Raw genomic sequence first — 16,002 nt, forward strand, 5'->3', positions numbered from 1 at the left:
TGCGCTCTAGTGGACCAAATGTGCCCCATTGTGAAGTAATCCATTTCATGGGCAGATTTCCAAGGACAAATTATGCTTGCTAAATGAAGACACCTGTATAAAATGAACATTCATACAGATGTCTCTCTGTCTCTGTCTCATTTTGCAAGTGAATGGGTGCCGTCAGAATGAGAGTCCAAACAGCCAATAAAAATGTCACAATAATCCACAAGTAATCCGTGACTCGCTTTCAGCATTTTTATTTATTTTTATTTTTTTAGTGTACTATGACGTGTTCTCTAGAAAGAGACCACTTTTTGGAGGGAAAACAACAACACAAGCATCAGAACTTTGGAATTAGTTGGTTTGTTCCACTCTAAAACAACTATACAAATATTAAACTATCACAGTGATTCATTTTTCAAAGGTTCATTCAAGGTACTGCAGAAAAGGAATGACCAAATACATTCATGATGTATTCTGTAATATTGCTGCATTTCTTGGCAAGCTCTGCTGAATGGGTGAGCCTCTAAGGGAGTTATTTTGTCCATGGTGACATTAAGCCCAGAACATGAGTGGTACATGCTCTTCCCACTGATCCCATCCTTTAAACCTGCCAGGATGTTGTGTTTCGCGTGTCATCCTTCCTGACAGCACAAACAAGAGTAGTTTATTTTCATAAAAGAGCATTATTTTGCTTTCTGTGTAGTGCAATATGCAATCAGATACGAACAATATTCTCTTGAAAATGGAATAACAAGTTATATGCATACCTGTAGCATATAAACACACAGCGAGGTGATAGAAAAATGAATATGATATGACTCATACATTTTAAACAATTGGCAAAGAAACCACGTAACTCATTCCATTTTAATTCTTACAGTCTCATTGCACTGTTATGGCGAAGGTTATTTCTGATTCACAATTGGATTCCATATACTAAATAAAGGTTTGTGCAACATTGTAGGTTTTACATCAAATATGACACATAAAATGCAAATATGACTGCTAAATCAATATAAAAAAAAATACAAAATGGCCCAGTTTGTTCTTTCTATTTGAGCAGCTGCATTTCACTTTCACAAATTTGTGTATTTGAATCGTTTACCTCAAATGGGTTGTTAAATCAACCAATAAATCAAATATGTTGTATTTATATATCAGTTATTTAAAGTACCTGATGTCAAATTCCAATTCCTAGTTGTTTTTCAGAAACATTTGCATAACAGATAATCACTTGGTGGCAAATGCTCCGGTACACCTTCATTTATCATGCTTGTTTAGTAAAGCATCTCGACTCATTTTTATGATTCTACTGCTGTCAACATCAGTCACTGGAAAGGATACAATCAATCATTCCTTTGAGAGCGAGTGATAGCCGTTTGACAGGGAGGGAACATTAGTCAGTCACTTTTTTGTTTACGCCATACAACGCCGCCTGCCAAGCCTTGGCCCCCGTGAGCGCCACTTGTTTTAGTTGGAATAGCTGGATGTGGAATTTCAATCCATTAGCAGGCTGGCTAGCCTTCTCAGCTGCTTTACTGAGAGTAGCGGCCATCAGATGAATGTGCATTCATTAACACCAGCGGACATTTTCAGTCTCAGTCAGCTAACATACAGTCTCATGTCTGTGGCTTCTACGATAATTGCTACATGACTAAAGCACATCTTCTTCAAATCAAAGACATGAAATATAACCCAGAGGAAAATTGCACGTTTTCATATCCTTGGAGATGTAGTTTTCATTAATGCATTTTCTTCTCTCAGATGATCTCCTAAAATAAGAAATAAGAATGTATTGCATACAGTCGCTTATAGAGCTATATAATGAATGCCGATAGTGGTATTAGCTTATAAGGAAATTTGTTTTAGTTAGTTAGTAGTAGAGTTAGTTTTAATTTTAGAAATTGATATCTAGACAGCTTTTTTTTCTTTTTTTGCTGTGAAGCAGAAACAGTCTTCTTAGGCCTCTACACAATCTTATGGCTGTCTAGGAGAAATGATTGAGATATCAGACGAGATCTCTTTTGTGATTTTTCTTTCCTACGGGAAAGCTGTTCATTTAAGGAGAGGCTGGTTGACCAAATGTTGCACCAGATGGATTTTGTTAAGATTTTCCTTTGTGTGTGTGTGCAGCAGAAAGTGAGTATGCATTTGTAGTCTGTTAAAGATTTACTGAGGGACCACATTAACAATGATCTTGTATGGGTTTCTCGATGGATCTGTGAATTGAAACATTATTTGCAACATTTTAAGAACAAATCAGGCTAATTGGAAAAACTTGCTGGTGGTGATATTTCTGCAAAACTATATTACCTTGCTACGTGACACTTTCAAAGTATAATGTCCGATGAGTTTAGTTTAGTCCTAAACAGATGATCGTGAACGGGGCAATGTTTTATTACAATGGTTATTGTGCGTATTGCATCAGTCCTGAAATGAGATGTCTGGTGAGTGGCGCTGCGCTAAAGGGTTAATGTGCTATCACGTTTGAAAATAACATGCCACCTGCACTAAACCTAACCGATAATGTACAACCTAAGCAAACATGCGATTAAAAAAATAACATTTTCTGAAGCAGCCATGCATTTTAGCTTGTTTCTACAAGTCTTCAATCTCTTCTAAATCTCATCTAATCATCATTTGCGTTTTGTGGGACAGGAGAACTTCACATCACAAGTTCATTGCTGTACCAGGTGAGTTCCGAACACGTTTCTTACATCAGAATAGCTATACATACAGTGTGGAGCTGATTATGTGATTCAAACATCAAAAAATTATTAGTTTATAACTGATACATTATGGTAAAACTGTTTTGATAGTTGATATCATAGTATTGTGCAAGAAACTTAGCTAAAATATTTTTTATTAACAGACAATCTGCTCCTGTAATCATAATGTGTGTAAAAAAGGATAAAACATTGGTGTTTTGCTGTTAGTAGTGTTCATTTCAATTGGAAACTGTAGTGAATTGTATGCATAGGTATGTTTTTAGAGTTTTGAAAATTACACTCAACAAAAATAAAAATGCTGGGTTTTTCAACCCAACTTTGGGTCAAATATGGACGAACCCAACTTTTGGGTTAAAAAAAAAATTATATATATATATATATATTTAAAAATGTAACCCAACAGTTGGGTTAGTCCATATTTGACCCAAAGTTGGGCTGAAAAACCCAGCATTTTTATTTTTGTTGAGTGTATAGGATGCACAGATAATAAGTTTGTAAAATAAACCAAAAGCATCTCATGGTGCTCCATGAATAACTATGTCCGGTTAGTAGCAAACGAGATCCATCCGTCATGCTTGAATGAGCATTCCGTAGTGCGAAAAAGGAAGTGCAAAGACCTTCAGTTGGAAAAGGGGTAATTAAATGGACCAAAAACAAGTATGAATCAATCCTCGCCTCGACCAGCAAATCCTCAGGGATTGGTGCTAAGCTTCGTTCTGTCTGTGAAGTGCTGTAGAGGTGGAATAATGACCGTGGCTATAACAGACACTGTCTGTCTGGAACCCTGATGGATCATGTCAAAGTAACTTTAATGCCCCAACTCTTAATTCTCTTTCTTCTTTTCTCACATTCACTTATTCATTCTCCTATCTTTTACGGTCTAATCAGCATCAACTTTGGCCTCTACTGTGGTTTTGGTTGTGAAGTCGCTTTCATATACAACTTAAAAGTTAGCTTGACACAATGTGTCTGGATATATGTCTGGTTATTCTATAAAATTCAGGTTATTAATATTTGTCATTATTTATTCACCTTCGTTTTGTTCCAAAAAAAGGAGCTTACTCTGTTATATTTTACACGAAGGAGGAATGAAAACCACCATAAAAGCATGGCATGTGAGTAACCAAATATTTCTCAAAACTAAATATATGTGTGAGGAACAGACAAAAAATTAAGCATTTGCATGGCATCTTAGCTTAAAAATTTAATTTGCAAATATAAATAAATAAATAATAAAGCTATCAATTTTAATTTATTTTAACATGTATAAAAATAACTGTTTTGTATTTTGATGTATTTTAAAATGTATTTTATTACTCCTGTCTTCAGTGTCACACGATCCTTCGGAAATCATTCTAATATGCTGATTTGGTGCTCAAGAAGCATTTCTTATTATTATCAATGTTGAAAACAGTTTTTGCTGCTTAATATATTTGTGGAACCGTCTTACATTTCTTCAGAATTTTTAGCTGAATATAAAGTTCAAAAGAACAGCATTTATTTAAAAATAAATATTGTGTAAAAATATAAATGCAATATTTTAAATACATTAAAGTGATCAACAATGAGACACTTAAATGCATCCATGCCGAAAAAAAAACAATCAATAAAAAAAAAAAGTTATTTCTTATCAATCCCAGAATAATAACAGATTTTTAAACTGACTTATACAGCACATAAGTCAGTTTAAAAATAAGTAAAAAGCAGTTAATATTTTCATCTGCTCCCCACACAAATACTTTTTTTATGTTCTGAATTGAAATTAGCAACATACAGATGTGGAACGAAATGTGGATGAATTAAAAAAAAAGAAGAAAAAAAAAGAAGAAAATTTAGATTTTCGACTGAAGTTGTCCTTCAGATTTGGATTTGAGCAGGGGAAGTTGGTCATGGATTGGCGTAAAAGCATATTATTTGGGGAAGGCTGGTGCTCCTTTAATATTGATCTGAAGGCCTTAAATCCTAGAAGCTGACAGTACGATTTGAGCGGATGCAAGCCTGCGATCAGTTTAATACAGAGTTCAGCGCTGTAGCTATGATTGGCAGGATTAGGGTGAGGCATCTGCGAAGCATCCATGTTGACAGACAAGCAGAGGAAGGACTTTAGTGCTTAGCGCACTGAGGTTCAAGGAGGCGAAACACATGATTGTCGGGCTTCAGAGAAGGCCTGGGGAACAGAGGCACTCTAAATTAGTATAATTATCAATTTCTGTTGCCCCACATTCCCAGAAGGCCATTAATAAGACAGTACACGAACCTAAGACCCTTCTGAAAAGATTTTCAAGAAAAAAAGGATGTGTGATGATTGTAAAGAGTGGTTAATAGTAATCTAATAATAATCTATCTATCTATCTATCTATCTGCAGACAGACAGGCAGGCAAGTTACAGCATAACTGTACAGATGTTGACAAATAGTTCCTGTAGAAGTATTGAAGCTGAAATGCAATGATAACAGAATAATAGGAAGGCTTGTGAATATAAATTATCAGATTGTACCATGTAACATAAGAAAAGCACATGTCTGAAATGCATTACGGCATTGTGTGCAGTAAATGGAGGTCTACAGAAAACCAATTCACATAAGAAAAATCTGTAAAAATAGGGCCCAATGTATTGTGTTAATATGATTTTTTCCATATTGATTTTTCACAGGTGTTTTGCCCATATTTTAAATTATGTATTGCTTTGTGTTATGTTTAAGGTTGAAGGAACTATCTGTAAACATACTGGTAATTCTTCCAGGACATTACCCCTTTTTTTCTTTAGAGAGATATTTTTGTTATTTTAAGGAAAAAATAAAACAATAACTTATTTTCCTTTTCCATTTCCGTTTGCACAAGCATGAAACAAGCCAAACATGTTTTGAGATTATATATCTTTTGCTTTGTCTTTCCTGTAGCATCTTCATTAAGACAACATCAGTCTCACACGAGCAGGAAATTACAGTGTCTCTTCACCAGCACTTCAGTAGACATGCTATCTCATGCACCCTGTTTCTTTTTGAGAGGCTCAATTTGGATCAGCATTGTAGCTCCTTGCTGTGCTTTCTGAAGAAGAAATGAAGAAGAAATGGCAATACCAAAAACATCCATAGGAAACCATCTCCATATAATGGGCATGAAATAACATATGTATGGGAGATTATGTTTCAATCCAGCAATATGTGCACAAAAAATGTGTGTGTATCTGCACATGTCTGTGCTGAATATGAAATTATGAAATTAGAGTCAGAAACAAACTTTAGGCAAAGTACAACCCATAAGCCTCCAGAAATGACAAAGCTTCAATCTACAGAGGCTGACATAAATGCAGTGCAAAAAAAACAAAAAACTTACATTGCATGGTAATAGTAATGCTTGCAATTGGTGCATGCTGATATGTTTCAATCTACAAAAAAATAAATAAAATAATTATTTTTTCTTAGTTAAAAATTAATTAATTAACTAATTCTCTATTCTATAACCTGACCTGTTTTTTAGAAGAAAAACCGAAAGTATTATTTCAAAATTGTTTTAGAAAATCAACACAACTGGTTTAATAAAATAAATAAATAGGATTAATGTTTGGCAAAACGTGATGAATGTTTGACAATGTTATTGGGGTCATTCGATATGTGGTGTACCATTTTAACTTGTAAAATATAATTTAAAATATAACATTAAAACATGATTGTGTTACATCATATAATTCATCAAATTAATTGCTAATATGTACTGATGTTTTTGCTGTTGTTTTTTCTCCAAATAATGATGGCACTTCTTGGAGGATGTAACTGGATAAGTAACTGGATTTTGTTAGTTTAATGGGGAAAAGTTTTTTTGTTTTTTTTTACCCCAAGCATAACAAAATAGTGGCAAATTTTCACAAAGCCAGTTAGTGTAATGATGAATGATTATGATAATGATCATTTAATAATGATTAAAATAATGATTAATTTTGATATTGTATAAAAGCAAACTAACATATATGATTTCCATCCTTTACAAATTGTGAGTGTAATATTTTAACATGATTTATTATTATTATTATTATTAGTAGTAGTAGTAGTAGTAGTAATATTATTAGTATTAGTATTATTTTTTTTGATAGCATACACTGTATGATGAGGACATGAAAATGTACTGCATGCAAGGAGAAACTAACTGTTTGCACTCCAGCTGCCCACAATCACTGATCAAGTACAACTTGAATAGGACAACGCAGTCAGATCCTTACAGTCTGTCTTTTTACATTACAGTATGCATTGGGAGGTTTTCTTCAAAGTGACTTATATTATTCCCTTGGCATAAACTCCAGTCCTTAGCATTACATGCACCGACTGCTGGAAAATTGCAGATACAAGTTAATCAATTAACAATATAGTACATGACTTCAGAAAATATGTTTACACATTATTTTCTGGTTCACCCAATGTGACTTTGGCTGTTCTGTGACTGATGTAAGGCCTGTTGTTAAACGGCTTGAAACACTCAAGGAGTGATACATCAACCTGTTGTTGTTGTTCTTTTTTTTATTAATGGTTTTTTGTTTTATTCTTTTTTTTTTTTTGGCCAGACATCACAAGGGCTGGGATGCAGGGAGCCGGTAATACAACTCTTTCATTTATCAAATGACAGGGTTACTGTGGCTGCCTATTGCTAGGTGCAGTCTTGTAAACAAACAAATAAAAAAAAAGTAGTAATAAATACAGCATGAAGTCTAAGCCAACACAGAACCCATCAGGGTGTCAAAGGCACCGGTGCTGATAAGAAAATACAATAGTGGTCTGTTGAACCCAAAATATATTTTATAATGCTACAGGATCAATCCACATACAAACATAAGATTATTCCTCACTATATGAGGGTGATCTCATCTGTATATATGTGCACAAAATGTTCATTTTGTACAGTGCAAAATAAATGTGATTAAATTTAACATTTAATTCGTTTCATTTTAGGAATATTGCATACATTTAATATGGTATAGATCTCAAAGGATTCATAAACATTTATACATCTATAAAATGTTGTATGTAGGTTTCAGACGCTTACAAATACTAATGAGATCACATTTGCCACATAATACAAGAGGAGATATTGCCATTACATGGGATAGAACAGTAAATAACATGCTGAATTATTCTCACAAAACAGCAATATAATACGCTCCTAAGAAAACACTTGAGGATAGTCAAATGTTTGTGGCATCCATATAACAGAATTATACATTTTCACATTCAAATTCATTTCTGGAAGTAGTTCTGTGTCTTTTTCTTTGACAAAGACATGGACAGAGTTTCATGAACGAAAGCATTGCCCGTGGACAAATATTCATCCACAGGTTTTAGGTAAAACATAAATCTCCAAACTCACGCTGACCTACATTAAATTATATTTAGCTCTTGTGAAATGAGAACAGCATCACTGCGTTGACGTCAACATCATGCTTTCCTTTCTAATTCTCTTTGCTTCAGTTGTTAGTTTAGCCCAATGAAATCTAAAGGGAATTGAGACGAAAACAAATTAGTCGTGTTTTCGCACATAAAACAGCCTGCAGCTCCTGCAGAGGGGTCTTTTTGGTTTCTCTTTCTTATGCTCATTTCTCTACCAGTTTAAAACTGCTAATTCACCAACACTATACTAATTAAAACAATTGGCCACAACAATCCGGGAAGATGAAGCCACTTTGGGTCTCATTTGAAGTATATGAATGCACTCGTATGAAGCACAGTTAGCCATGTTTATGGTAATTTCCCTTGGATTAGCCAGTAACCAACAGGTGTCTAGTTGCTATGGTGACTGCTGGCAGTTACCAGCCCATAAGCATGGCTAACTGTGTTTCTCACAGCATCCGAGAACTTGGCTATGAGCACCGCGCTTTACTCGTTTGAATGGATGAAATATGCAATCTGAATACTTTAGCTTTATAAACCACTTTATTTGCTTCTAGGGGCCCACTGAGGCCCGAATTAGGCATTGTCCACTGTCCAAATTGACTGGATTTTACTGAACACTTGATTTTATGGATAAACACGGACAGAAACAAACCCCTAAACCATACAATGCGTAATTATCTCCATTAGCTCTTGGCATAGCCTGAGCAAGTAAAGCAATATATTTCCAATTTTGCATTACGTAGCATGTCCTACATAGCCTCAGCCGCACGACCGACTAAAGTCCAGCATAACAATATCTTGAATATAATATGATAGTTCATAAAATAAAAGTACACTCAAACAAGGTCTACATCTAAAATGTATGTATTTGAATTGCATCTAAAATTTCTATCTATTTGGAATTCACATAAACAAATAAACTTGCTGTGAGAAATATGTCATACAGATACAAATAACAGATTTTAGCAATATATACTAATAAACTGACAGTATTTTAAATACACAATAACCAGGCATATATATGTATAATACAAAAAATAAATAAATAAGAATATAATAGAATAGAATAGAATAGAATGAATCAATCAATCAATCAATCAATCAAAAGTTTCAATCTTACACATTTAAATAGAATATTGCTTGTTCCATAGCTAGCCATATTTAAAATAAATAAATTACAATGAACATATTTATGCTTGGTCTAAGCAATTTGAATAAATTGATTTTTGAAAATATGATAATTTAAATAGAATCAAATAGATGTAAATAGTTAATAATAACTGAAAGCAGATATCATACCTGATTCTTACCTGTATTCATGTACCACATTACATTTATTTACCAATAAAACTGACCCACTTTATATTAAGTGGCCTTAACAACTATGTACTTACATTTAAATTAATAATTTGGTACAATGCACTTATTGTGTACATACATGTTTTTACATTGTACTTATATTTTAAAAATACCTGCATATAATTACATCTGTAATTCATTTATATAATTACATTTATAATTACACAGTTGGCCCATCCCTTACACCTTAACCCACCCTTAAACCTACCCATATCAACAAACCTGTCCCTAACCTTACCTGTTTCCCACCTCAATAGCAGCAAAAGTGTTTTGCAATACAATATGAACACAATAAGTACATTGTACTTAATTTTTGATGTAAGTACATAGTAGTTAAGGCCACTCAATATAAAGTGGGGCCAATAAAACTATATATACAGTATATATAAACAATACAAAAAATTAAAGAGACACAAACAACACCGTACAGCAGTGACAGACCTGCTTAGATGCATGTAATGCAAAACATTTCAATCTGTTTAAAAAGACCCACACACGGAGCTAAATAATTGAATAAGGACATAAATCAAAAAAAGAAATGCACAAATAAATGACTAAAGCATTTAGAAAACCCATATTAAAAAGGTGTGTAAACAAATTAGCAATAAATATCAAACACGAATTTGATAATCTCCAGGCCAGACGGCAAACTAGCATTGTTACAGAGGCTTAAATGACTCCCAACCTGCAAAATTATCACACTTTTAACGTTTCCCCACGGCTCAAGGAATTCCATTAAATACCATGATTAAACTAATCAACAGACTCATTGGTGCCTGTCAGATATCATCGCTGCCTTCTCAATTAGCCAAAGCTCCTTGAACTCAATTGAAAATGTCGTCAGTCGCATGCCATCTTCCTCCCAGGTCCTCTCTGCTGCGCCCTCGCCCCAAAAAATGGGATAAGTGAAATAATCAGTGGGGAAATTAAACATCATAGCCTCCCCTGACAGCCCCTCCCAAACCCATCATGCCGATTAAGAGGCATCATTTGCGATTTGTGTATTTGGAAGTATGCAACTGATGTTTGCGTCTTATTTTGAGCCACCAAAACCAGGAATGCAGCCCTCGCTGTTCAAAATATCCTTTGGTTCAGAGCGCACATTGGTTCGGTGGCCAAAAACAATATCAGCTAATGGTACGAGGAATGAGCATGCATTAAAATGGAGATAATTTTGGAGATGGGGCTGGGAACGTTCAGTATCATATTGCACAATTTTGGAATACATCCTACACTTGCCATAGGAGCAACTGCGGTATTTTGATAACTTCAGAAAAACGACACCCCTGGCATTTGATGCTTCTGATGTAGATATCCTTGACGCAGATGGATGAAAATGAAGTTTTCTTGCTGTAGAGCTTGAACCCAGGAGAACCCAGGAGTAAAGTTTTATTTATGCCTGCTAATCCAGATTTCCTTGAATAAAAAAATACAGAGAAACGAGCAACATCAAATCCAAAACATGAAAATAAGTTTACATAGTTAAGCATTAAAAAAAGCACAGTCACCTGACAATCAACCCTTGCACATTATTAATTACATTAACATCCTTCAGCAGCACATCAGTGTGTAACAATATGTCAAGGTCGGTCCTCTCATAATAGCCCCTATGTGACTTTACAACATTGCGTCTCACCCCCTTCAGCTTATAAAGACAAGTTGTCAGGTTACCCAAATTATTCAAGCCCCTCATCCTCAGATGCAGCCTTCAGTTTCCGCAGCTATAAAAAGATCCACATCAGGCTCAAAGTGGAATAGGACCCTTGAGCCTAGTGAGGCACTGGGTACAAAGCAGACCTCTTTATCATTGAGTAGAGGGCCAGGTCAGCTTCCCTCCCAGCTTCCTCTCAACACTCGACACAGCAATTTAAAATCTACTGGCAGATACAGCTGTACCAATATTTTAGTCTGTCATGGTATAGAGGGCAAATGGTGAAGTTCTTTTAAAGCACCTCTAAAGGTCAAAGTAACATCGGAATAATCCATCGATCCAAGGGCTTTTAAACAACTAGCAATCTCCAAAAGGATTTTCCAAATGTTCGATGCAATGCCTTATTTTGAAGTCATCTGCTTGCATATTGCTAGAATGCTATAATTGCACCTGTTTGTAATAGTAGTTTACCTCTATTATTAGCATAGAGCAGAATAGTTATTATCGATTTCTTGTTGTTTCCCACACCATAAGAATAGTTGACCCTATTTAGCGCCGTATTCTCTCCTGTTTGAAGAATAAGGGGTTTGTGAGCAGAACCAATATATACAAACTACCTGAGTTGAGAGGTTCACCGAGTATCGGGCTTAGTGTATTGATCTGAGCTATTGAATTAACTCCTGTCAACTTACAATGGGCCTGCAATTGTTGGTTACCTGGTGAAAGCTGTAATCAAGCTGGTTTTAATTTTCAACAAAGATCTATAAGAACTGGACATCATATTTATTGATGACATAAACATATTTTGGTCAATATAGTGCAATAAGTGCAACGCAATCAAAACCATGAAAAGATAAGGGAAAGAGAATTTGCGAATGCTTGTATAAAAATAGGTGTTACATTAAAATATCAGTATTACACAACATAATTATTACTTCAATTATTATTTATGAATTTTGATATAACATTAAAAATACATATTAAGAATGAATACACATATTCATTTTTAATATATAATATTTCTTCTAATGTTAGCTCGGAAGACCCTGTGGCCTTTCATCTTCAAAAAAGTGCAGACAGCATATAAAGACACTTTTCCTTTGAAATCGATAAATGATGCAAAGTCTCTCTTTGACATTGGGGTGTGCCACTGCTGAAAAAAAAAGCCACTTGTACAATGCAAGCTACAGGAAGTGATCGGAAACTACAAACAAAATGTTCTTACAGAGAATCATGAGACATGACACACATAATATTGATGAGCAGTGAAAAAATTGTGAAAATACATGGCAAAGAGTATACCAATAAGTACAGTACTTACTTACAGACTAAAGCAGAGAAATTGTCCTGCTCGATTGGATGCGCTGCTGTCAGAATTTGTTTTTCTTTTGTTCTTGTATGTGAAACCCTTCCCTGACCCCCTTAAATTCACAATATCTGTATGATTATATTCCTGAAAATGTATTTGGGCGCGATTAACCTGTACACTTAGATTTATGCGTATTCAATCATTGACTTAAAAAAAATAGATTTTGCATTGCCAGTTTTATATCGTGCTTTCATCCAAGTTCCGCAAGCTCTATTTATTTATTTTCATTCTTAGTTATTTCTGTAATGCCACATGGTTCTGAAATTAAAGTAACATAGTTCGGCACACCCCTCTGAAGGTTTTGGATTTTTTTTCATCTTTAAGTTGGTATATATTGTGCCAAGGCACACTCCAGTTTGATTCAGTGTAAGGGGAAAAATGCTTCTACTGCATTTATAGATAGACCGAGATTTAAAACTGGCTCTGTGTTGTCTGTTTCTCAAGAACTTCGAGGTAGTCCGGCTCTATTTGAAGTTTTGCCTTTAGTTCCAAATAGTCATTTCTATTGGGCTCCACAAACACAGTACTTGGTACTGTACCATATATCATAGTCTCTCGTATTCCTTCAGGATGTAAGAACTGGCGCCTGACGTCGAAGTTTGGTTGGTATGTGTACGGGACGGGGCCAGTGTACTTATATTCAAACCTGCTGCCCGCTGTCGAAGGGGATTTATCCGGCTCCAGGATCCCTCTGAAGAAGTGTTCTGCATCCTGAATGGGGGATGGCTGCTCACGAGGCTCAATGGTGCTCACTGTGTAATTGGGGCTCCTCAAGGTGACCTTCTGGTCCTCCTCAGCATTACTCCTGTAGGTGACCTTGAGTTCGTGCAGATCTGGGTAATCCTCCACAGCATTCCCTTCCCGGGACCTGTAGATTGGGTTTTTGCACATGTGACCTAACGGATGTGGGATGTACTCATAGACGTGACCCGCTGGGGCCTTGACCTTGGGGACAGAGTGATTGCTATAGAGATTGTACTGCAGGTTGAAGGAGCTCACGTCTGAATTGTTTGTGCTGGTATGGTCACTCTGAGACTTTTTACGCCTCTTCATCACCACCACAAATAGGCCGGCTGCCACAAAGACCGACATAATGAAAACAAGAAGGAGGCTGAGAATGAGGACAGACAAAGGAACATTACTGGGAGGGGTGTTAAACCTCTGGGGTGTCTCCGTGGTGGTGATCCTGTCTACTGAAGGCTCCTTGGAAGGAACCATGGTGGACACAATGATGTCAGAGTAATCTGGACATAACTGCTCAGAAGGGATGACCCGCATATCCTCTCCTGCAAGCCGCTTGGGAGTCACGCACTTGATGTCGTTGACCACTGTTCCAGTGTTCAGCTGCTCCAACCAGATCTTCATGCCAACCACATCGCAGGAGCAATCCCAAGGGTTCTCGAACAGGTCAATCTGAACCAGTGATTTCAGTTGGTCCAGAACTCCACTCACAGGCAGGTTTTGAAAGTGGTTGCTGCGAAGGTTGAGGCGGGAGAGAGACAGACTAGAGAAGATGCCTCCTGGCAATGTTTTTAAAAGATTGTTATTGAGAAAAAGTAGCTGAAGGTTGGGCACAAAGCTGAAGGTGCCACCTACAATCTCTCGAATCTTATTATATTCTAAATACAAGTACTGCAGACTTTTTAGCCCAAAAAACATATCTGCTGTGAGTCTGTCAATCAAATTGCCATTCAAGTACAGCCTACGTAGGTTAATTAAATCCCCAAAGGCTCTGTCGTGTATGAGTGCTATCCGATTGTTTCCCAGGTGCAATAAATCCAGTCCCTCAGCCTCCACAAAGTCAGATCTACGTATGACAGGGATGTAATTCCCTGTGAGGTACATCTTTTTAGGATTGTATGGCTTGGGCTTCAGATCTGATATGTTTTCGATCTTCCTTTCCTGGCAGTTGACATTTAGCCCCAGGTCAGAGATTTGCAGATTGCATGTACAGGTGGTGGGGCAGTCCAAAGGCACGGGAGATTTGGTCTGAAAAGCAATGATGGGCCCGTAGTTGTAGGGGTTTGCTGGGATTCGAGAAGTGGGCTTGGACTTGGTTTTGCTGGATTGGCGAGTGCCCTTGGTTGGCCTAGATGAGGATCGCAGGACAGCTGAAGATGTGACCGATGCCGTCACGGCCACCGGCGTGGTCTGGAAATAGCTGCTGGTGCTGAGCGGGGGTGGAGGGCGCATCTCATACTCTGATATGGCCCTTCTGGGACACAGTTCCTGCTTTGAGACCACGTCCAGATCCCTGCCATGGAGCCTGAAAGGAGTCTCACAAACCACCTCCCCCACCAGAGCTGTGTAGGCGATGCTCTCCAGCCAAGCCTTAAGCGCAATGAGCTCACAAGAACAATTCCAAGGATTTTCCTCAAGCTGTAATTCCACTACTTTATCCATATGCTCCAAAAGGCCAATGTAAGGGAACATTTTTAAGCGGTTGCCCCTAAGATCCAGGTGTGTCAAGGGCACATTTCGGAAAATGTTTGTGGGCAGAGAGGACAACAAGTTGTCATTGAGAATCAGCACAGTCAGTTGATGAAGCCTGCTCAGAGCATTAGGTTCAATAGTGCTAATAAAATTATAGTCTATCTGAAGGTATTCTAGGCTCTCAAGTCCAACGAAAGTTTCATCCCTAAGAATGTCTATTTTGTTATTGTTCAGATGTAATCTCTTTAATCCCTGGAGTCCATTGAATGCCCCGGTCTCCACCTCAGATATGTCATTATTACCTAAATGCAAAATAGTAACACCTGTATAGTTGATGAAGTCATTGACAGATAATCTTTTCAGCAAATTACCTGTCAGCAAAAGATGGTACATAGAAAAATGCACTGGGCTTATTTCCAACAGTCTCACAATGCCCCTGTTCTCACAACTGACCGTCAGAATGCCTTCCTTCTCCTCGCAAGTGCACAAATTCTTACAGATATCTCCATAATTGTCATACATCTCAACCAGACTCAGAGATGTGGCAACCAGTAATAATATTTTCAGTATCCAGATATGCATTTTCTTGTGCAGGAATGGCCCAGCTCACGGTAGTGCAGTTGTAGTTTGGGGCGTCATCTAGAAAAGGAAAAGACGTAATGAATGTCTGTTACATGAACATGCACTCTCTACATCTGAAAACTACATATGGTGGACCTTAATGTTATGCCAATATCTCAATGAAAAATTAGCAGGATCCTTCCCATTTATGTAAAGTAAATTGTTCCTACTCAATGCAAAAGCAGATGCTGATATAAATAAGCAATGTGCAATGTTCTTTAGCCTAAACTTTGCAATGCAAGAGGTCTTAAATGAATTCAATGTAATTTGTAGGCTATCTGTGTTGAATATTATCAGGATATTCTCACACCAAACTTAATCAACGCCTTCTATAAAAAATGCATTGATTTAGTCAATACAATACATCATGTGTATTATGTAATTTTCATGATATTTTAAATACAACCACATTTGATCAAGGCACTCAGGCTCATTTATAAAGACACTGAGGAGAGAACGAAGAAGGGGGGGGGGGGG

At 36.7% G+C, this 16,002-nt stretch overlaps 1 protein-coding gene across 1 annotated transcript in view; it reads right to left on the minus strand.

Annotated features, from left to right (window-relative positions):
• Positions 1 to 12,083: 12,083 nt before the first annotated feature.
• LOC107698126 (SLIT and NTRK-like protein 5) overlaps positions 12,084 to 16,002 on the minus strand; it is a 5,346-nt gene continuing 1,427 nt past the window's right edge. The window contains exon 2 of the mRNA XM_016499057.1: positions 12,084 to 15,543. Within this exon, the coding sequence (XP_016354543.1) occupies positions 12,883 to 15,486 (2,604 nt within the window). The 5' untranslated portion in view covers positions 15,487 to 15,543 and the 3' untranslated portion in view covers positions 12,084 to 12,882. The remainder of the gene's footprint in view (positions 15,544 to 16,002) is intronic.

This window comes from Sinocyclocheilus anshuiensis, unplaced genomic scaffold (genome assembly GCF_001515605.1).
Source record: "Sinocyclocheilus anshuiensis isolate Anshui unplaced genomic scaffold, SAMN03320099.WGS_v1.1 scaffold1642, whole genome shotgun sequence".
NCBI classification, from domain to species: domain Eukaryota; kingdom Metazoa; phylum Chordata; class Actinopteri; order Cypriniformes; family Cyprinidae; genus Sinocyclocheilus; species Sinocyclocheilus anshuiensis.